Source organism: Schistocerca americana, chromosome 5 (genome assembly GCF_021461395.2).
Source record: "Schistocerca americana isolate TAMUIC-IGC-003095 chromosome 5, iqSchAmer2.1, whole genome shotgun sequence".
NCBI classification, from domain to species: domain Eukaryota; kingdom Metazoa; phylum Arthropoda; class Insecta; order Orthoptera; family Acrididae; genus Schistocerca; species Schistocerca americana.
Window position 1 is genome coordinate 188209536 of NC_060123.1, and position 22442 is coordinate 188231977.

The following is a 22442-nucleotide window of genomic DNA, read 5'->3' on the forward strand; positions in this document are numbered from 1 at the left end:
CAACTTACTCTGAGACTTATATGTGTTGTGTTGTTCTGAAATGTGTGTGTTAAACTTGACGTTATAACACTTAACACTTTTCTTCTCTTTTCCTTTAAGTTTCACAGTGTTATACTGAACTTTGATACAATTCAAAACAAACGCTATGTGAATGCACTGCGAAATATAATTGTCAATGTCCTTTTCATGAAATAAGTGAGTCCTTTTCAGTAAAATCACTGCATCCTTGTGCATTTATTTGCAATCTGTTCTTTGATGTTTTGTCTGAAGGACTGGTATTGTAACGTTCAAGACAAGAGTGAAATGCAAAACTCAGTATAATGTTGATTAAGACTACATTGAACACCAAATGATTTTTAAGCCACAAGTTTATTTTAAAAGCTTCTCCCATTGGTTACTACAGTAATAGTGTTAAATCTGTGGTTTTACGAATATTGTTATCATTGTTGGTAAAGCAGGACTGTGCGTGAATATGAAATGCAAGTGTGCCCACCTCAACAAATGTACCATATTTATAGCTAAAAAGAAAAAAACTCATGAGTGGACTAACAGTACAAACTCCTACAACCCCTGCAGTTTCAGATGCTCTAAATAGATATAGACACTATTAAGCTGCTTAGCAGGTGTTGCAGAATTCACACTCCCCAATGAAGCTTACAACTGAATGTACCATCTGAAAACTTGAATCATGGAATACCTCCAGCGAACCTTATACTACGTAACATCTCTCCATTACCAGAACAAGCAATTTTCTAACTTCATCTCTGATCAAATCTACACAAATCACGTAAATATATGAGAGATACAATTGTTACTACAATACAAGAAAATGTGAATTAGATTATTTTTTAAAGGTACTCACAAATTGTTTCTTTTTGTCTGTAACCAATTTTGTCATCTCATTTTTCCCAGCTAATAGTTCTTCCTCATTGTACGTAAAATCTCTCACGACAAACCTGAAACATTACATTAAGTTAAAAATACAAAGGCAACTGTAAAATTAACTTTTTCAGTGATGACTTTCCAATTCGATGTGAATTCAATGGGCTAGTTCATTAACATAAATTTCTCATACATGGATGATGTGAAAGTTGAAAAACAAGCTTTCACTGCTGTAATAATATGATTGCTGTTCAAACTCAAGTCTTGGTTGTTGTCTTTATCCAAAGACTGATTTTAATGGAGCTCTCCACCCTAGCCTATCATCTGCATGCCTCTTCATTTCAGTATGACTACTGCAACCTACATTCATTTTAATCTGCTTATTATAGTCAAGCCTTCGACCCCTCTACAATTTTTAACCCCCCCCCCCCCCCCCCCACACACACACACTTCCTTCCAGTACTAAATTAAGGATTCCCTTATGCCTCTGGATGTGTCCCAGCATGCGATCCCTTCTTTCAGTCAGTATTTCCTCAGTTCTCGTCGTGGTTAGTGTTTAACGTCCCGTCGACAACAAGGTCATTAGAGACGGAGTGCAAGCTCAGGTTAGGGAAGCATTGGGAAGGAAATCGGCCTTGCCCTTTCAAAGGAACCATCCCGGCATTTGCCTGAAACAATTTTAGGGAAATCACGGAAAACCTAAATCAGGATGGCTGAAGACGGGATTGAACCGTCGTCCTCCCGAATGTGAGTCCAGTGTGCTAACCACTGCGCCACCTCGCTCGGTTCCTCAGTTCTCTTCTCTTCTTGTCTGAACTGTTTATTACCCACATTTCACTTTTGTAAAAGGCTACACTCTACAACAATACTTTAAGAAAATGCTTTCTAACACATTTCTCTTTTTCAGAAATGCTTCCAAGTGACCCTTTCATAAGTGCACAAAGTATAAAGTTGCAGCAGAAGAAAAAAGGGCACATCTTTTTACCATTCATTTCCAGACAAAGGATAATTATTAATGCTAAAATAACATTTCAACATTTTATTAATATTCTATTATTATGTTTGCAAAGTTCAAATAGGTTGTTTTTAGTGTTTACTCTCATTTTAGGATCATTTTTCTCAGTATTTGAGGAAAAATGATTTTTTTTAAATTCTACTCCATAAATAATTAAAAACAATAATTTATGTACAAAATGTAATTAAGAAATTAAACAACATATAAAAAAAGACATTATACAAGTACCCGACATCATAAAAGATGTATTGAAGCACTCCTATCTGTTTATGGAATCCACTAATCTAAAATGATGTTACATTTTATAATGTAACATAAGAAAACTACTGAAGCAGTTGATACATTACATTTTACTTTCAAGAGACACTCGCACTACTATTTCTTACAATCCTTAGGTTCATTCATGTTTTCTCCTCATCTCTTTGTGAGCAAGCAAATGAGCCTGGTCACATTACAGTGTATCAGACCTTACACCTTAATGAGTGTACTACTTCCCCATTTCACAGAAAAATGGAATAAAATAGGATAGCAATTTGTGTTTCTTTTATCACTACAGCAATCACAAAACCAATGATTCCCTTTTCAAGCAGATGGTTCATACCTGCAAATCTGAAAAACAGTTATTCAAGTAAATTACAACACAATATTGTACGTAAACTGTCCAGGTGTTAGTTGCCTATATATTGCACAATTTTTTACAAAATGTGCAAATTCAGATGCTCAGATAAATCATCTTGAATATAAGTCTGAGTTCTGGAGATTCAGTAATGCTTTTGAGCTTCACATTTGATAACAAGCTACCTTGGCTAACACGCCTCAGAGATATGAAAACAATATTCTCCGAGGCACTGAATATATTGGAAGGCCATGGACACAGGTGATGAGTAACAGAATGTACAATGGTTCAAATGGATCTGAGCACTATGGGACTTAACTTCTAAGATCATCAGTCCCCTAGAACTTAGAACTACTTAAACCTAACTAACCTAAGGACATCACACACATCCATGCCCGAGGCAGGATTCGAACCTGCGACCGTAGCGGTCGCGCAGTTCCAGACTGTAGCGCCTAGAACTGCTCGGCCACTCCAGCTGGCAACAGAATGTACCTGCTATAGTTTTATAAAGTATTAAGGGGGGAAAAATGGGGGAGTGGAATGACACCATGAAGGAACTATCTGAATGGGATGGAAATCAGTGGAGTGACGAACACATACAGACAAAAAAAGATTACAATTTCAGAAAAATTGCTGATTTATTTTTAAAAAAAACTGTGCATGTCAATAACATGTTGGTCCACCTCTGCCCTTTATGCAAGCAGTTATTCATTTTTGCTTTAATTGATAGCGTTGTATGTTCTCCTGAGTGATATCATGCCAAGTTCTGTCCAACTGATGTGTTAGATCATCAAAATCCTGAGATTGTTGGAGAGCTCTGCCCAAAATGCTCCAAATGTTCTCAATTGGGGAGAGATTGGATGACACTGCTGGCCAAGGAGGGGTTTGACAAGCATGAGGACAAGCAGTAGAAACTGCCGCTATATAAGGGAGGTCATTATCTTGCTGATATGTAAGCCGAGGATGGCTTGGCATGAAGGGCAACAAAACAGGGCATAAAGTATAATGAACATACTGCTGTGCTGTAAAGATTCCGCAGTTATATCCTACTATGACAAGAAATGGCACCCCAAACCATAACTCCTGGCTGTCGGGCCGTATGACACGCGAGAGAAAGATTGGTATCGCATCACTGTCTGGAGTGTCTCCAGATTCATCTTCGGCCTGGAATCCTATTGACTTGAATAAAATTGTCTTCAGTGATGAGTCTTGCACTGAATTAAGCGTGATGACCAGCTTTATGCAGGACAAACCTCAGGTCTTAATGAGGTATCACTCAGCAGGCCACAGATTGTAATATAAGTGGCACTCAAATCAAAATGAGACAAATGGAAAAGTATGCAAACTGTTCATTAGGCCAAAGTAATTGCCGTAACTGTTAATATGTTTAGTCCACTGAGAGATAAGATGGTCAATGGCTTCATGGAAAAATATTTGCAATTGCCTAGGGAACCCCAATTGTAGCGAGGTCTGCTCCTCTTCATTTGAAAGTTGTTTTGACTATGCTCTAGAAGTTCCACTGGAAAGCCCTTACACATCCTACATACAGTTCCGATCTCTCCCTATGCAATTTCCATATTTTTGAAGTTCAGAAGAAAGACATCAATAGCTGTCAAATCAGATGAAGAGGTGCATGAATGGGTATAGTCATGGCTCCATACACAACTGCGAACATTTTTCCATTAAGGCACAGATCATCTTGTCTCACAATGGGATGAATATATTGACAAAACTGTTAACCATGTGAGAGCATCCATGCAGAAGTGCACCAAATAGCACCCTGGAGCTGTTGTTCTCCAGAGGCCACCGAGTGGGAATAAGCATAGATACAGAACTCAACCACATACAGAGCAGGGTGACTAATGGTCCAATGGCCATTAGTAGTGGTGAGAAATAGAGGGACACTTCACACAGAACCCAGTGAAATGACTTTCTCATGGGTCTGCAGATGGCTGAGAATGTTGCCATAGTGAACTCGAAATGATCAGCGGGGCATGAACTGGTGAATAAAAATGGGGAGGGGAGGGGGGGGGGGGGCAAATGACACCACTCATGGAGTGTAAGAAAGATGTGATAGTGTCAAGCCATGTCGTAGGCCTTATGAAGATTGAAGAAAGTTGCGGCAAGATGTCAGCACTGAGAAAAGGTCTGCCGAACTGCAGTTTCCAATTGAAGCAGATGATTGCTGGGAGACTGTCCCTCCCAAAAGCCACACTGGCAAGGAGACAAAAGGTCCCAAGATTCGAGGACCCAACTGAGATGACAAGCCACCATCCATTCAAATAACTTGCAGGAGACATTCGTCAGATTGGTTGGTCGATAACTATCGAGGGATGTCAGATCCTTACTTAGCTTGAGGACAGGAACCACAGCAATGGCCATTCACTGAAAGGGTGAAACATCTTTGAGCCAAATAGTCTTACACCTCGGGAAAATATTGATGTTGTGGAGGATTGATGTGTTTTGGTAACCTTGGAGGGTCCGGAGCATAGCCCACACCCGTGATGAAGAGGCAGAAGAACCTACGGAGGAGACAAAGCATACCCAACACACTCACTTGCTTTGTCTTATTACATAATGGGCTTTGGCATGAAGATGTTTAGTGAGACCAGCAGAGGACTGATGTCACTGAAGGCAAGCCAACGCCTGACAGTGATCACAGATGGCAATGGCATGCTCCACCGAGGAACCAGCTGGTGTCTACTCCCTAAGGAGTAGAAAGGGAAGGTGTACTTGCTGAAGGAGGAAAGTTAGGGTAGCAGATGTAGGTGGCCTGTCAAGGGGAGATAGAGATTGCAAACTGTGACCACTGGATGGCAGCCACTTCCAATACAATACAAAGGGGGATCCACATACTAATGACATCCATGCGGACCAACTTGCAGACACCACTGCAAGACTTCAAAGGGCTGACACGGTTCCGACAGAAAGCATGATACCTACGAAGGCTTGGTGGGTGAGCATCAGCAATATGTGATTCCTGAGGAATGGCACAAGCTGTGGAGTAAAAGGAAATAAGAGACTGCAAATCTGGAATGTGACAGTAGTATCCATTACAGTTCCATTGAATAAGCACCAAATGGGAGTTGACTGGACCAAAACCAGTCATGCTGCCGGGCCACCACCCAGCACCAACAAGGATGGGGTGACATCCATAAACAAGAGGTCTGACTCACATTTGTGTGTGTGTGTGTGTGTGTGTGTGTGTGTGTGTGTGTGTGTGTGTGTGTGTGTGTGTGGTGATTGGAGGGGAGGGGGGGGGGGGTTAAAAGAGAGGCCACATCCTGTGACTTCTTCTTCTCTTTCATAGTTCGAAAAAGGTAGGGCCTCGAGATGAACTCTGGGTCCCGTAGCCAATTATTTGTGGCAGCAGATCTCCGGTCTGGGAGTTACAGGGGGAAGATGCAGGGGGGGGGGGGGGTGTTCTGGAGGGGGCAGGCACTGAAGAAGTATTGATCAATAGCAAAACCTGACCGCAGCTTACTCAGAAAGTTCAATTCAACAAACTTTTCTTCAATAGTTTCCAAGAAAAATAGTGGCTTGGTGGTGATGAAAGTGTCCCGGTCAGTTCTGGTGCAAACTACATAGCACGGAAAAGGTTTCACCACAAGTGAGCAAATCTGGCCCTGCTCCCAGGGTGTAGCCAGGCAAGGAAATGCCACAGGTTATAAGAAATCAGCATTAAAAGATCCACTGCCAACTACAAAGACGACCACAGAGGAATGGCCAGCTTGAAGTTTAATGTATTTCATACACAAAGTGTCTGCCCTGATACCACCCTCTCCAATCAGAGGTTCTCCCTGTGAATGCCATCCACCCACAGCAATGGACATCTGAAATGGCAGCTGTTGCTGGGAGTGTTCCAGAATGACAAGCAATCACTCTTAGTTATAGATGGGGAGGTATCAGTAGTGTGAGCTCTGTGTTCAGGGGGCTCAACCAAAAGGGTTGATAACAATCTCACCACATGGACTAGTTAAAGAACAATGGTGTGGAGGAAGAGATGGAAGAAGTGGTAAGGCCACACACCAAAGATACTAGGTGTTCTTTCCCAGTTGGCTCACACTACAGAGAGAAAATTTAGAAAGGGAAGTCACACCCCAAAGGGGGACCAAAAATGACAAAAAGGAAAGGTGAAAATGAAAAAGCAAGATGAACAAAAACTAGAAGGAATACCAGAAACCAGGAGGATAGCCGGACCAATATAAGCCAATGACACACAGAGAGAGGGAGGGGGTGGCAAAGTGGAAGGAGCAAGGACAAGGGAAGTAACCTCTTCCTGTTTCAATGAAGGCCCTGAGCCTCCCTTCCGTGCTTTGTCGTAATGTGTTGAAAAGTTCTGGAGTGCACTGTATTCGGTCAAACCTATTTTGGACAAGATCCCTCAGAACATCAACATTAGCTACAGGAGTTAAATACAACAACAATTTTAAATATCTCTGGACATAAAAATTGAATGGATCCACATCTGGTGATTGAGCAGGACTTCAATGAATCCCTCCCCCCTTTCCCTCAAACTATTTATTAATTTTGAAACTTGTAATTATGATGTTCAGAGAAAAGTGAAGTGAAGCACTACTGTGCATAAACCACAACCATTAGATGTTTCAAGCTACATTATCAACTAACAGAAGCACCTTATTTCTGAGAAATCTTGTGTGTTTCATCCAGTATAAGGTTCTGAGAAGAAATACTGGTCAACGAGATGAACATGAATGATTCCAGTCCCACACTGATGTTGAAAAAATGACAATCAGACAAAACAAAAAAAGGCCAAGACTATCTGTCACGAAGAATGCAAGTAAAAACGCACATCTGAAGTGCACTGCATCCAGTACAATGAGACTGTGGTGCCAATCAATGAGAAATTATTTTAGATTTTTGATGTCACTGCGAACTTCAAATATACTTAATTGCCAAGAATGGTTTAAGTTTCTTCAACAGCTTTACTGCCCTCTTTGGGGTTCTTCTCACACTTTCACAGTACCCTTTAACAACTCTTTCATTTTTATCATTACAACAAAAACAATAATTGTGAGTGGTAGTAGCAAATGTTTTACAATGAGATGGTCATTATCTTAAATTATGAGACAAAATTGTTGGCTATTACTTACATTTATGAGTTCCAATATTAAGTACTGTCACAAGTAAAAGCATACAACACTACTGAAGCTTTCAGAAGTATCAGACAAAAGTGTAGGACCCAGCACATGGGTTCCCTTTGAGTGACCTACCCTTCGTTTTCAATCTCCCCTGACCTATTCCTTTCTCTCCCCGAGGAAGGAAATGTTAGTTCTGAAAGACAAACGACAGTGTCACTTAGTTTTACGTGCACCTATTGGTATAGTCCTCTATACTTCGCTTCCTGAAGGTAAGTACTGGCCAGCAATTCCATCTTGCACTTTAACAGTTTTCTCGATTGGGTTTCTCTTTTCATACAATAAATGATAGTTTTACAACAACAGGCTTTCACTATCATTTTAGAAGGGATAAAACAACTACTTCAGTATTTTCCCTTAATTTTTAGTATTGTTCTTTCTATTGTAATCTGATTTCCTGAATTCATTCCAGGACAAAACAATTTTCTCCAATAAAGTTATATGATGATTAGGATAAACGAATAACATGACGGCAAATGAAGAACACACAAAGCAATAATTGAAAATATGTTAGAAAATTGCAGGGAAAACACAGCAAGAACAGATTAATTTATATGTGAATGGTCACTCACTTTCTCTCCCGAGCATGGAGTTTAAATTCATCCACAACTTTCTTGAACAAAGTCACTGTGTACAAGCCAAAATCTGAGTCCTGGTAAATTAACTGGCTTGATCGAGGTACAATCATATCTGTAATCTTCTCATAGTTCTGATTCCATTCATTGAACATTATTCTGGAAAAATTGGCATAAAATCACTTAAAAAGTATGTTGTTGGGCTTCTAGCTACACCAAAAGAGCTAAAAATAATAGCTGCAAACTTGTAATTTCTATACATACTTTGGTACAATAACCAGTAGGGTAGTAAGGTATTCAGAATCCAATATGAAGTGCTCTTTCTTCACTAAATCAGCAAGATTTCGTGTCAGTAGACTTCCACTGTAAATAAAAAAAAATTTGACAATTTCACAATTGCAATTTGCTCAGATGGCAAGTTCGACAACTGCACTTAAATTAAAATCATTTATACTTACGTCTGTTTCTTCTCCAGATTCTGTAGGTTGCCTTTCAAATTATTATAAGCAGTAGATTTCGTTTTCAAATCAGCATCTATCTGACCTACTTGTTTACTGATGATGTCAGCTATGTTCCGCAAGGATTGTTTGATGGGATACTTTGCCATATCCCACTGGAAACGTGTGATGTATCCAGGTAGGTCACCTATTATAAAACCATATCTCTGACTTGACTTTGAAATGAACAACAACTAAAAGGCAGCATAAAAACCATCAAAATTTATGTTTCAATTTGTGTTATTTACAAGTGCATAGTTTTTTTCCCCACACATGTAACATTTCTTGAGATTATGAGCTGTGATCAGATTAACACCAGGCAAGGAGGGGATAGATGGATGGAGGCACTAGGCAGTGAGGACATGAGTGATGAGTGAACAGGTAGTAACGCAGGGTGAAGCAAGGAGATCTTGTGGGAGCAGGGTTGAGGATATAAGCACAGAATTATAGGTGGGGGGAGAGAAAGAAGGAAGGAAATGCGAGGAGGAGGAGGAAAAATGAATGAGAGGGAAAGCGAGTAATGGCAGATACAATAAGTGAGGGCGAGAGGCAGTTAACAGTGATGAAGGAAGCAGAAATAGCATGTTAAAGCAACAATACCAGTGAAAAAATTGCAAGAAACATCAGCAATGCTTGCTAAAAAACTTATTAAAACACTAGAAGCTTTTCAAGGGAAGAAAAAGTCACTCTCCATTTTATGGATTCTAAAAGACACAAGGAGCTTCAGGGCGCCATTTAGATCCATGACCACTCAGGAGATACACACAACTCCCATAGATCAGAAAGAGTAGGTTCCAAGAAAAATAAATATATTTCACAGAATTCAAAATCTCCACAACAAGTGCCAGATCAGACAACCCTGGGGGGGTTGGGTGGGGGGGGAGGTTGAGAGGAGGGGGGGGCAATAAAGAATCCCCAAGTATTCCACATGCCTTGTATTTCAGAAAATTAAGGAATTCAGCCTTCAGTTGCAAGGTAAAATTTTATTAGTTTACCTAGATTTCAATGCCAATAATGGTGTCTCCTTCAGAACCTGTAAATTGACCCATACGGACCTATGTTACACATCGAAATACATTATAAATCTAATGATCTCACAATAAAGAAAATCGTGGTTCTTACAAAAATTAAATTACTTTGTGGGCCAAATATTGGCCATGTCACAGAATAAAATTACAACAGAATAAAAATGCATAGTCATAAGATTATGTCTGTCAAAACTAAAAACATTAAGACAAATATAGACGGAGCTATGCCGGGCAGGAATAAGAGTCACACGTAAACAAGGAAACTAGACATCGTGAGCAGATCCACAGCATGGCTTGGCTAGCGGCCAAGCGCATGCTCAAGTGCTAGAGACAAGCTGTCTCAAAATTACTTAGAGCAAACGTAAATTGTAAACAAATTGTGATGGGAAGCAGTCCTACAAATGGACAAACCTACCTATTGGTAGAGTACATTAAAACAATCTACCTGAGAACTAGCTACAAAGTCAGTGCATACAAATTTATATTCAAATATTATAATAAGAGGGCGAAGCCCCACTACAGTAACTAATAAATTAGTATGGGAAACACAAGCATGCGAAGCATAAAATATCTTGAACATAAAACAGGCAAATTAAGAAACATCTTAGCAACTAGGTGTCATTACCAGTATAATACAAAACACATGGAGAGACAATGTACAATCACACTACAATAAAGGGACAAAGCAGACAGGAAACTGCATCGGTCATTCGAAGCAGACTGTGGGTCAACTCCACTGAAGTACAGGTTGAATTCCTTCGAAATAATTTCTATTTTTTAGTTGCACCTGATCTTTAAGTAAATTTTCTCTATCAATAATAAAAAGATGTTTAAAAATTTGCAAATCTTCAAGGGTGTCTAATTTACATCCTTTCAATTGATTATGCAAAAGTTCTGCATCTTTTAGAGGCTTGGGAGCATGGGCCATATAGACTAGATGTTTTATGCTTTGCACGCTTGTGTTTTCCACACTAATTTATTAGTTACTGCAGTGGGGCTTCGCCCTCTTATTATAATATTTGAATGTAAATTTTCATTCCCTGATTTTGTAGCTAGTTCTAAGGTAAATTGTTTAATGTATTGTACCAATAGGTAGGTTTGTCCATTTGTAGGACCGCTTCCTGTCGCAATTTGTTTGCAATTTACATTTGCTCGAAGTAATTTTGAGACAGCTTCTCTCTAGCGTTTGCACATGTGGTTGGCCGCTGGCCAAGCCTTGCCACGGAACTGCTTGCGACGCCTAGCTTCCTTGTTGCTTACGTGTGACTCTTATTCCTGGCCGGCATAGCTCCGTCTACTTTCGTCTTAATTTTTTTAGTTTTGACAGACATAATCTTATGACTACGCGTCTTTATTCTGTTTTGTGCAATTTTGTCATATGATGACATGATGGAGACTGTGGCTGTTGTTTGAAGACAAATGTTGATGGTGTTAGGACAGCAACCAGCCACAAATTCGTGGCAGGTCGCTGTCCTAACACCATCAACATTTATTCAGTTTTAATTTTATTCTGTGACACGGCCAACGTTTGGCCCTCAAAATAATTTAATTTTTGTAAGTACCATGATTTTCTTTATTATGAGGTCATTAGATTGATGATGTATTTCAATGTGTAACATATGTCCGAATGGGTCAATTTATAGGTTCTGAAGAAGATACCATTATTGGCATCAAAACCTAGGTAAACTAATAAAGTTTTACCTTGCAACTGAAGGCTGAATTTCTTAATTTCTGAACAATTCTCGGTTGCTGAAGTGCTGCACTATGTTAAAGATTTGTAAACATTGTACATTTGCTAAATCAGAGATGCAATCCGAAACTGATGGATTACTGCAGTGTGCAGCTACAAGTACCATCTCCAGGGTATTATTGCTGTAGGCATATCAATGGGTACACACAACCTTGTCCAGGTGACCACCTCTGATGCTTAAAACATCCAGTGGTTGTGTTTCACCATCTACATTACCTCTGTTTTCCATGACAAGTGATTAACAGAGTCATTTGTGTTAGATAGAGACTTCCGGACTATATAAAGAGGAAATGGTTCAAGTGCAATGCTCTGACTTAGCAAGTAACCCGACTGCATATAGGCTTACTCTTCTGCAGCTACAAAGTTGAGTGCACTTATGACCCAATCGCCATGGTTCATAGAGCAATTCTCATTGATTATGTTAAAATATGACCTATCCAATCAAGATAAAAATGGTAAGCAACACTGGCATGTTAAAAACAAATTCAGCAATAGAATACCACGTGTGTTTGGCTGAGTGCACATGTGAGCAGTTTTTAATTGGTTTCATTGAGAAAAGAGTTACAAATGGGCAACAAGTGTGGCAATAAATATCTTTAATTTTAAATTAAAAATTCAGATCATGGTTTTGGCACTGGCTTAGATCACAGGAATTTATTCACACTTGCCGAGCCCCAACCTAATCATAACCTTGTGTTGTGCTACATATTGCAAATTCACAAACACTCAATTTTGGCACTGAATACAAGTTGGCTGTTATTGCACTCCACTGAAAAATGTCCTGTAACAGATATGACAACCTTCCTTTTTTTTACACTTAACAAATATATTCAGTTACTGGTGGTTAATTTCAAAGTAAGACCCACTTAACTGCACATGTGAGTCTTTCCTTCTCATCCCGTCTAGTAAGTCTCCCCTGATCTGGGGTTCTGGGCAACTTTTCGGGTCGATAGAAGCGTCCGATCTCAAGCGTCGGCTTTGACCCGTGACGTAAGGGTGTTGTGGTGTGTGACGTCATTACGGCACGGAGTTTGGTTTGTGAGTGTGGCGTGTTTGTAGATGTCGTCGTGTTGTGGTTTGTTGTGCCCTCTGGTGGTATGTTCAGGGTTTTCGTTTGTTTGGTGTATTGGGCTCAGTTTGATGTTGCTCTGTGGCGGGTGCTGCTTGCGTATTTTTGAAGCGGAATTTGTATCAGTGAGTTAACGGTTTTGTGCGAAGGTTAATGTAGTGATGATTGCTGTATGTCGGGTGGTTTTGTTATTAAGTTTAATCGGTTGTGGTTTTTGTGGTGTCACTGCCAGACACCACACTTGCTAGGTGGTAGCCTCTACATCAGCCGCAGTTCATTAGTATACGTTGGACCCGCGTGTCGCCACTGTCAGTGATAGCAGACCGAGTGCCACCACACGACAGGTCTAGAGAGACGTCCTGGCACTCGCCCCAGTTGTACAGCCAACTTTGCCAGAAGGGGATCACTGACAAATACGCTCTCATTTGCCGAGACGATAGTTAGCATAGCCTTCAGCTACATCATTTGCTACGACCTAGCAAGGCGCCATTACCAGTTATTATTGCTATTATACTTCTGTATCATCAAGAGCTATGTTCTACAATTATGAATTAAAGTTAAGTATTCCAGAAGATATGTACTATTTTTGGCTACTATAATTACTTGTCATTTTCCAGACCTCACGCCAGCCTGCGTGAGCTTAAACGCGTGCCTTTCAGCTACCCGTCCTAGTGGATTGGCTGTCTGGTCAGTCCACTACAGTTTTTTGTTCAGGAATGGATGTGAAAGACAAGATCAATAGTTCTCGGTTGAGGGCTATGATGGGGGACACAGCTTTAGAGCTGATTAAGTTCCTACAGATTTTCGGCTTAATTGCCGAGGTGGTGAAGCGCGGTGTGTGCCGTGAACCAATGAAATTGGTTAAAGTTCCAGCCTCTCGGACCAGGGACAGTTATATGTGGCGCTGTCGCAAAGACGATATATGGCTTTCCATACGCCGCAGTACCTGGTTCGAGAAGTCTAGGTTGGGCATGCGCGAGATTGTGCTTGTTACATATTATTGCCGTGAACCAATGAAATTGGTTAAAGTTCCAGCCTCTCGGACCAGGGACAGTTATATGTGGCGCTGTCGCAAAGACGATATATGGCTTTTCATACGCCGCAGTACCTGGTTCGAGAAGTCTAGGTTGGGCATGCGCGAGATTGTGCTTGTTACATATTATTTTTGTTATTGATCCCCACAGAGTTTTTGCGCGCATGAGACTGGTGTGAGTGAGAGGAGAGTTTTAGATTGGTATTCCTTTTGTCGTGAAGTGTGTTCGGAATTTATTAAGTACAAGGGTAAGTTGGGGGTGGGCATGGGGCTGTTGTGGAGGTGGACGAGTCACAGTTTGGGCAAAGGAAGTATGGGAGGGGGAAGTCTGTGGCTGGTCTTTGTGTGTGGGGGGCTGTTGTTCAGGGGGGTGGGGGTTCAGAATGTGTTTTTAGGGTTGTGGAAGGGAGGTCCAAGGCTGAATTAGTGGGGTTAATTGAGGAATATATAGAGCCGGGGTCCACAATAGTTTCTGATGCTTTTTCTTCTTATAGGGGGTTGGGTGAGAGGGGATTTAATCATTTAGTAGTGAACCATGTTTAAGAATTATGAGACCGGGGCTTGTACTAATACAATAGAGGGGATGTGGGGGGCGGTTAAGTCAGTTCTTGGGAGGGGGAAGAGGCGCTCTTTCAACCTTCAGTCTCATTTAGATGAGTACTGTTGGCGGAAGAGTGTCTCAGAGGGCTATTGTATTGTTCGGGTTTTCTTAAGGGCTGTGGGTAAAATGTATAGGCCGAAAGTTGTTAGTTAGGGTGGTCTGGGTAGGTGGGTGGATGGCTGTGGCTCAGGGTGGGGTGGGTGGTTTATTTTGTTGTATAGTATTTGTTAAGGGGGGGGGGGGAGAGGGGGAGTGAGTTTGTTTTTTGTTTTAGTTGTGGAGGATCTATTTTGTTGAAGTTTTTGTTGAGTTGTAGTGTGTGATTGAGATTTTTTTATGTTGCATTTGGTTCTTGTTTGTGTGTTTTTCATTTTGGGGTTGGGGGGGGTTGGGGGGTGGTGAGATGTGCGTGGGTTGGGTTTTTCCTTTTGGTTTAGTATTTTTTCGTTGGTTTTTGTGTGTGTGTGTGTGTGTGTGTGTGTGTGTGTGTGTGTGTGTGTGTGTGTGAGAGAGATTGTGGTGGCCAGTCTAGTTTGTGGGGCTGGAACTTTCTTATGGTAAGTTCTCATTTTTTTGCTTTTGGCGTACGTGTTGTGTATTGGGGTAGAGGGAAGTGTTTCATTGAAATTTGTGGCTGTGAAGGTTGGTATTGTTATTGGGAGATGTTTCTGAGTTACATAGGTCAAGGGTAGTGGTCGATCCTAATTTATGGGATCGGGAGCTGCTGCAGATCTATATAGGTCAAGGGAAGTGTCCGATTCCAGATAATATTGTGTTTTGTGGTATTTGGTGAGTTTTGTGATGTCGATTTTTTTTCGTCGTTTTGTATGGGGATGGGTGGCTAAATTTGTTTATATTTAGTTTCTTCCCACCCAAAAACCCCCAATTTCCCACGCTTGTCCCGTTAGAGTCATTAGGCTTTTTGTGAAACGTGTGTGTGTGTGTGTGTGTTTTTCGATGTATTTTCGTCTTTATGATACGTATGCAATGATTTTATATCCGCCATATTGGAATTGTCGTTTCCGCCATATTTGTGACGTCATGGGTCAAAGCGGACGGGTGGGATCGGACGCTTCCGTATTTCCAACTTTTCCATAACTCTCCCCATTTCCTAAACCTCACCAGTCCTTTTCCTTCATCACTCTTCCTTTACCTTCAACTATTCTGCCAGAATAAGGAACCAATGGCTCTGAATGGCTTCTCCAGCTGCCGCTAGTGAATAAATTTTTTTTATCTATCCAGTCATAACATATGTTCCTTCTGTTGCACAAAACATTTTCAGTATATCATTTTCCATGAGTGGCAGCAGGGTCTGTTCAATCTATTTCACACGGTAATTTTCTGACTGAAAAATTGATCTTTCTGGATGGCGTCCCTCATCTCTGATGACTCCAAACAAAACCTATGTCCTCACTAAAGCCAGCAAACATGTGCAATGCCTTCACAGCGAAAAGACAACACACTTCAGTAACAAAAATCTTTCCCAAACAAACACTATCCTGAACATCTAGGTGAAAAACTGATACTGTTGCTTCGAGAAACTGAATCAGGTCCTCTGCCAGGTCCATGAAATGGAGCATACCTTCCAGCTGCAAGACAACGCCTCTAATCTTACGGAACATGGGACTGATGAGGGAACCATCTACATTTCTCTTACTTTTTGGGTGATACAATGTGCCATTCATCAAGTCCAGTGCTCTAATATAAGATAGTATGTGCTGGATTGTAAGCATCATTGCTCACCCATAAAGTTTGCAACATCAACACTGCCAAGATGACATGTCAATCAATTTCTCTGCTGCTATTACACGGTAGATTGTCTGATACTACCTGACCAAAATAGTTTTCAGCTGGTGCACACAAATGGACATTCTCTTTTGATTCTGGCACTGCCTAAATTACGATTTAATAACTATAACAACAAAAATAAGCATTTTTTTTTACAATATAAAGTAATTGGACAGATTTTAAAAAATCTACTCACCAAGCAGAAGCTGGAGAACATACGCATTTATGGGGGGAAAAAAAAGAAAAGGTTTTAGGTATGCACGCTTTCGGAGCCGGTGGGTCCTTCTGGCAGAAGGGTTCCGGGTTTCTCATCCCGACTGGTAAGTTTCTCCAGATACACGCTTCTGTGTCACTTTCCTGAACTAACACTTTTCCTAAACCTTTCCAGTCCTTTTCCTTCACCCCTCTTCCTTACCCGTCAACCCTTCTGCCAAAAGAAGGCACCACTGGCTTCGCAAACTTGCAGTACCAAAACTTGTAAATTTTTCAAAACAAGAAAAGAAAATGCAGTTTCTATCAGACAGTGAATACAATAATCACAAATGCACAAACAGAAGCAACAAGCAGAATGTAGCTCAGTTACTATACAGTGGCACACTTTAGGTCTATCAGTAATGTTATGAAAGTGAATCATGTAGCTGGGCCTAATAAAGGTAACAAACTCACTATTATTTGCCAGAAGGTTTTCATGGAGTTTGTCTCTTTGGTCTTCCAGTACTTCACCAAGATAGGCTGCTACTTTCCTGGTTACTTGTTCAACATAACTGTCTAGTTTTCCTAAATCATCAGATAAACCAACCAGCTGATCCAATGTCCCAACCTGCAAATTGAAACAACAAAAGTTGCCAATAACCAAGTAAAAAACATGCTAAAAAAATGAGATGTACTTCATGCAGTAGCTAGTCTTCAACATATTTAGAATCGTGCGTCATCATCATGATGGGCAATCTTTGTTATAGAATCATAATAACTACACATTTCTTTGTGTTCCAATGTTACTTTGCTTTTCTTGAGTAATGTGACATGAACAAAGAAAGACTCCCAGAGAGTCAGACATTTTCAATTTGGGTTTGTGGACAGTACCTAGCACAGTCCAAATTGATTACTGGGTCACTGTGTGGTACTTTCACACTGCTTCAGTACACTCTTGAAAATTTTCCATTTGGTATAATACACAATATGTAATTTTATTACGAGAAGTATCCAAGTTTGTGGTAAAACTGAGGTAGCACAGTTTGGTTGAAATACATGTGTAGCAAGTTGCTGTGAATGTCAAGTGGTGAAGACTGTAACACGTGATCAGGGTCACAATGATACATCAACACCATCACAGAACGTCAGAATTACAATGCTCAATGAAACCTAAAACAAATACATCAGGTTCCTGATGTAACAAACATGATGGAAAGTACCATATTAGTAACTTGGTTGAACACTGACATTCTAAACTCTGGCCATTGTAAATCAATAGTTACAACTTTAATTTTTATTGAGAATATAAACTCTTCTATCAAGAATGATATTGAAATAGCTTAGACTAGGTGTTAATTAATGGTAAATTACAGTTAAGACCACCACTGGAAACCAACAAAGTGATGATACAGGTAATATGTAAACCAGTGTGGGTTGATGGCATGTTAGCTCCAATGAGGATTTAGTGTTAAGTCAGTCATGTTTCTGACAGTTAATAGGATATTGACTATTTCCTAAATGTTTCCTTCATTCTGCTGTCATAAATGTGTGTGTCTTGCGAATCTTACAGTCAGATTAAAATTATTTTCCACACTAGAACTCCCCCCTTGACCTTATCTTTTGCAGCAAATGTTCTTAATGGCTGAGCAATCCAGCCATAACTGTCATTGAAGCTGCCAAGATATTTGAGATTCGTTATCTCACAAGCCACATAGACATAAATAAGCCAAAACAATCACTATTGCATGATCCAGTTCAAAATCAGTGTATTCTAGTAGGTAAAAACTACTCTCAAGAAAGAAAAGCTTCTAAATCAATCCAGAAAGTCAACTGATAAAAAGGAACGGGAACAAATTCGCCACTTTCTTAAGTTGATGACAAATCTGTTACAACAGGTAGATTTACATATGAATAACAAACATCACCTTCAGGTCTGGAATATGGAATTTGTAGTTTACAGATACATTGTTCTGTTTACTGGTCAGATTATTTAACGTTTCCCATGTCTGCTGGCAAGTTTTGTCTCCAGGAGCAGATATTAGCCAGTATTCCGTCATGTTTCGCTATGTCCTAAATACCTGAAACAGAGAAAACTAGTCAAAATTGTAACTAAGAAATGCTATCACTCCACTGTTAATATGACCTCGCGGAACATTCATTCATTTTAAATATCTGTGTGTCCCAGTTTTGGTAGCTCACTTTTGGGCAGTGGTTACTCCCACTTCTACAAACGAGCTATCAAAGTGACAAAATCTTTGTTACATGATATCCAATACAATTAATTATTCTCATACACATTAAAAATTGAAGTTTTTTTTATTTTACCGATCAATGACAGCCAAACAAGATTTAGCAGCCGAAATTTAGCACGCCCCCGCTTCAGCTTTGCAACGATATCCACTATTTAATTCACGTGACTCGCGCCTGACATCTATCGTGAGCACCGTTTACTGATTCGAACAAAACAGAATCTGGAAAATCAGCTGTTCCAGCTGCAGCATGCGTCATGAAAACCGCTATGTTTGAATGCAGCGTTGTTTATAATAGGATATCTTCACATCGTTCGGGAAAGTACTGATATGCCGTCGATTTCATGGCAATCCATAACTTAAGCAATACAGAAAACTCATGCAGGACATAAGCACTCTATAAAATTATTTGGTCGCGTATTGAAAAAACATTGCAGCTACAAGCATATACGAAAATAAGATAGATTGATAAATGTTTCATTGAACATTCTGGGGTGAGAACTTCGGATTTGGGCAGCCAGCTTCATGAGGTATGTGATTAAACACGCTCGCTAACAATGCGAACAATTCGTAATACTCTTTTTGTTATGTTATTATTATCTAAACTACGTTGTATATCATTCCAAACACTAAGGTAACGACTCTAAAAAAAAATCATATCGAAGAGATGTTGAACTCCTAGCCTTCCATCTAAGGCAATAACCTAACATTTCGTACCGTCACTAAAGCGGCCGTCACGACCATAGGCAACTCATGGTCATTCAGGTCATTTCTCAGTCCTACAGCATTGGCAGTTAGTGATAATTTCATCTAGAGCACTTGCCCACGAAAGGCAAAGGTCCTGAGTTCGAATCTCGGTCGGGCACACAGTTTTAATCTGCCAGAAAGTTTCATATCAGTGCACACTCTGCTGCAGAGTGAAAATCTCATTCTGGAAACATCCCCCAGGCTGTGGCTAAGCCATGTCTCCGCAGTATCCTTTCTTTCAGGAGTGCTAGTTCTGCAAGGTTCGCAGGAGAGCTTCTGTAAAGTTTAGAAGGTAGGAGATACTGGCTGAAGTAAAGCTGTGCGGACCGGGCGTGAGTCGTGCTTCGGTAGCTCAGATGGTAGAGCACTTGCACGGGAAAGGCAAAGGTCCCGAGTTCGAGTCTCGGTCGGGCACACAGTTTTAATCTGCCAGGAAGTTTCATAATCTCAACTGTTTGTAAAAAAATCGAAAAATTTATATCTCTTGTTTCTAGTCTAGAATATGAGGAGTCCTCCTCTAAAGAAAATTCTTGCCATCTGCTTCGAAGCAAAAGTAAAAAAAATTACAAGAAATCTCTTAAGTATTTTTTGAATTCATCCTTTGGAAAAAAACGGAACCACTGTCGTATTTGGAATGAAAATAATATATGAATATTCGTAAGGCTTATAGATGCATCTGATACTCATTTTAGCGTGAAAACGTAACAGTATTCCGAGATAAAAAATAGAACACTGTAAGAGGAATAAAACTGTTCCTTCTGTGTAACGAAACATGTCGTCGGTGATGAGTTTGCATTCTGTTGGACCTTGTAGAAACTTAACAAAGCTATGAACTTAATTTAGGTACATATCGTGTCACGTATGAGCGCATTTTATTTACGAGTGACTCGGGGTGCGACAGCGCGCGAGTAGTTGTGTGCTGCCACCATGATTTTACAAAAGGTACTAGGAAAGTTTTGCAATACAGCTTTACTTATTTAATTTTTTCGAAGCAATTTCCACCACGTTGAATATAGCTCTCCGTCCTCCGAAACCAATCCCTAAGGCAATTTTCCCAACTTTCTGTAGGGAGTAAGGCACACTCGTTGTCCCAAGCCGTCAGGAAGTCCTCATCACTTGAAAACTGCACTTCTTTCAGCTTCATTTTCGCATGTGGAAACAATGCAGTTATGAAGTGCAAGGTCTGGACTGTATGGAGGGTGCTCAAGAAGTTTCAGTCCTGTACCCCACAAATATTTGGGGCATACTTTGGAGCAGTGAACTGGAGTGTTTTCAAGATGGAGCAACCTAGTGTACATTCTCGACTTTGGTCGCAGCTTCTTCAAAGATTGGATGACCTTGGGTAGGCACTGCTCACTGTACCACTTAACTGTAGCTATCTTCTGTGTGTCCAAAACTACACACACCATTCCCTAAACCAGTTCTCCCGAGGTTCTGTAGTGTAGTGGCAACTTCTGCCATCAAATGTATCCGGATGACCAAATGAAGCTGGAAGAGGTAGAAGGCACCGTATTAAAATTCAGCGAGAACTTTCCAAGTGATTTATTGTTTCCAACTGCCGTGCCCTTGTTCCTCTTGATTTGCATCATGGGGCCCTGCAATGGTGAGGAAGTACCCCAGCGGCCCGTGCAACTCATTGCTGTGTCGTGCCAGCCTTGGATAGCTGCAGAATTGTGACCACGTCAGGATGCACCGACACTTGGCCGTCTGCGTCCCTGCCGACTCAGCGCTGCGCGGTGAGAGCCGCAGGCGGCCAGCTGCTGCTTATTCTTGCCGGCATGGCTGAGATCGCAGGGACAACAACCGCCTGTGATCCGGCGTCCGAATCTGTGGTCCTCACCTCGGGATGCCTCCGGTGTGTGTTGGAAGCCAGAACGACTGCCCGCAGCCAAAGAATGGCCCACTGCTGGCCGGCTGCCTCCGTACCCTGCTTCGGCCTCAAGGGGTCGAACCAAAGACCCACCATGGACTGCAACGCTGGTGCCCCATCTGTGGCTGTGTTTAGCTGGTGGTGTGACACGTCCCGCCATCCAGGAGAGCTGCCACACTTGAATGAATCTCGTTAGAAAAACGGCACCTATTTATATTTGGCTGTATGCCTCTGTTTTACCAAGCACGCCGCTTTGCGTCACATACTCATAACACGCTGGGTTGGCCAGTGGGCCCCTTCTGCCTGCAGCTTGCGACATGCAAAACAGCTACATATACTCTTTCGGCAATTTGATGGCCCTGTGGCCTCTATTCTACTTCGCAACTGTTGGCATGCGTAACTCACTGCAATCCGGCCCGCTGGCTGTAACTTGTGCACAAAACTAACTTTCCCTATCCTAAATGGTGCTGCCACTACAGTAGAGAGTAAGGCACACTCGCTGTCCCAAACCCTCAGGAGGTCCTCATCACTTGAAAACTGCACTCCTTTCAGCTTCATTTTCACATGTAGGAACAATGCAGTTTCGAAGTGCAAGGTCTGGACTGTAAGGAGGGTGCTCAAGATGTTTCAGTTCTGTACCCCACAAATATTGGGGCTATGCTTTGGTGCAGTGAGCTGGAATGTTATGGTGATGGTGGAACTGGGTGTCCATTCTTGACTTTGGTCACAGGTTCTTCAAAGATTGGATGACCTTGGGCCTGCACTGTTCACTATACCACTTAGCTGTGGCTGTCTTCTGTGTGTCCAAAACTACACACAGCACTCGATTTGAAATACGAGGGCTATCCACGAAGTACATCACGTTTTGGAATTAAAAATAAATAAAGCATTGGAATTTTTTTATTATATACAGATGAAAGCCACACTTAAATACTACTTTTCTACATAGTTGCCATTTAAATTAAGGCACTTATCGTAGCTATGAACGAGCTTGTAAATTCCTTCGTCGTAAAATTCGGCCGCCTGCGCCTTCAACCACGTGGTTACCTCTTCTTGAAGCTGTGCGTCGTCATCAGAACGCTGCATAGCCAACCACTTCTTCATTGCTGGGAATAAGTGGAAGTCGCTCGGTGCCAGGTCGGGACTGTACGGCGGATGAGGGAACAACTCCCACTTAAAAGATTCGAGAACTTCACGAGTGGCATTTGCCGTGTGGGCCCGGGCGTTGTCGTGAATCAGCAAGACCTTTGAGCCCAACTTTCCCCTGCGCTTGTTTTGTATTGCTCTTCTGAGGTTGTGCAGAGTTTGGCAATACCTTTGAGAGTTTATTGTAGTGCCTCTTTCCAGGAAATCCACAAAAATCACACCTTT

The 22442-nt window shown here is 41.1% G+C and overlaps 1 protein-coding gene across 1 annotated transcript in view; it reads right to left on the reverse strand.

Annotated features, from left to right (window-relative positions):
- Positions 1 to 18658, reverse strand: part of LOC124615481 (V-type proton ATPase subunit C) — a 64575-nt gene extending 45917 nt beyond the window's left edge. Inside the window, exons 1-7 of the mRNA XM_047143409.1 lie at positions 18531 to 18658; positions 18131 to 18283; positions 16680 to 16833; positions 8706 to 8892; positions 8512 to 8610; positions 8245 to 8406; positions 863 to 956 (exon numbers count right to left, since the gene is read on the reverse strand). Of these exons, the coding sequence (XP_046999365.1) occupies positions 863 to 956; positions 8245 to 8406; positions 8512 to 8610; positions 8706 to 8892; positions 16680 to 16833; positions 18131 to 18262 (828 nt within the window). The 5' untranslated portion in view covers positions 18263 to 18283; positions 18531 to 18658. The remainder of the gene's footprint in view (positions 1 to 862; positions 957 to 8244; positions 8407 to 8511; positions 8611 to 8705; positions 8893 to 16679; positions 16834 to 18130; positions 18284 to 18530) is intronic.
- Between the last annotated feature and the right edge of the window lie 3784 nt (positions 18659 to 22442).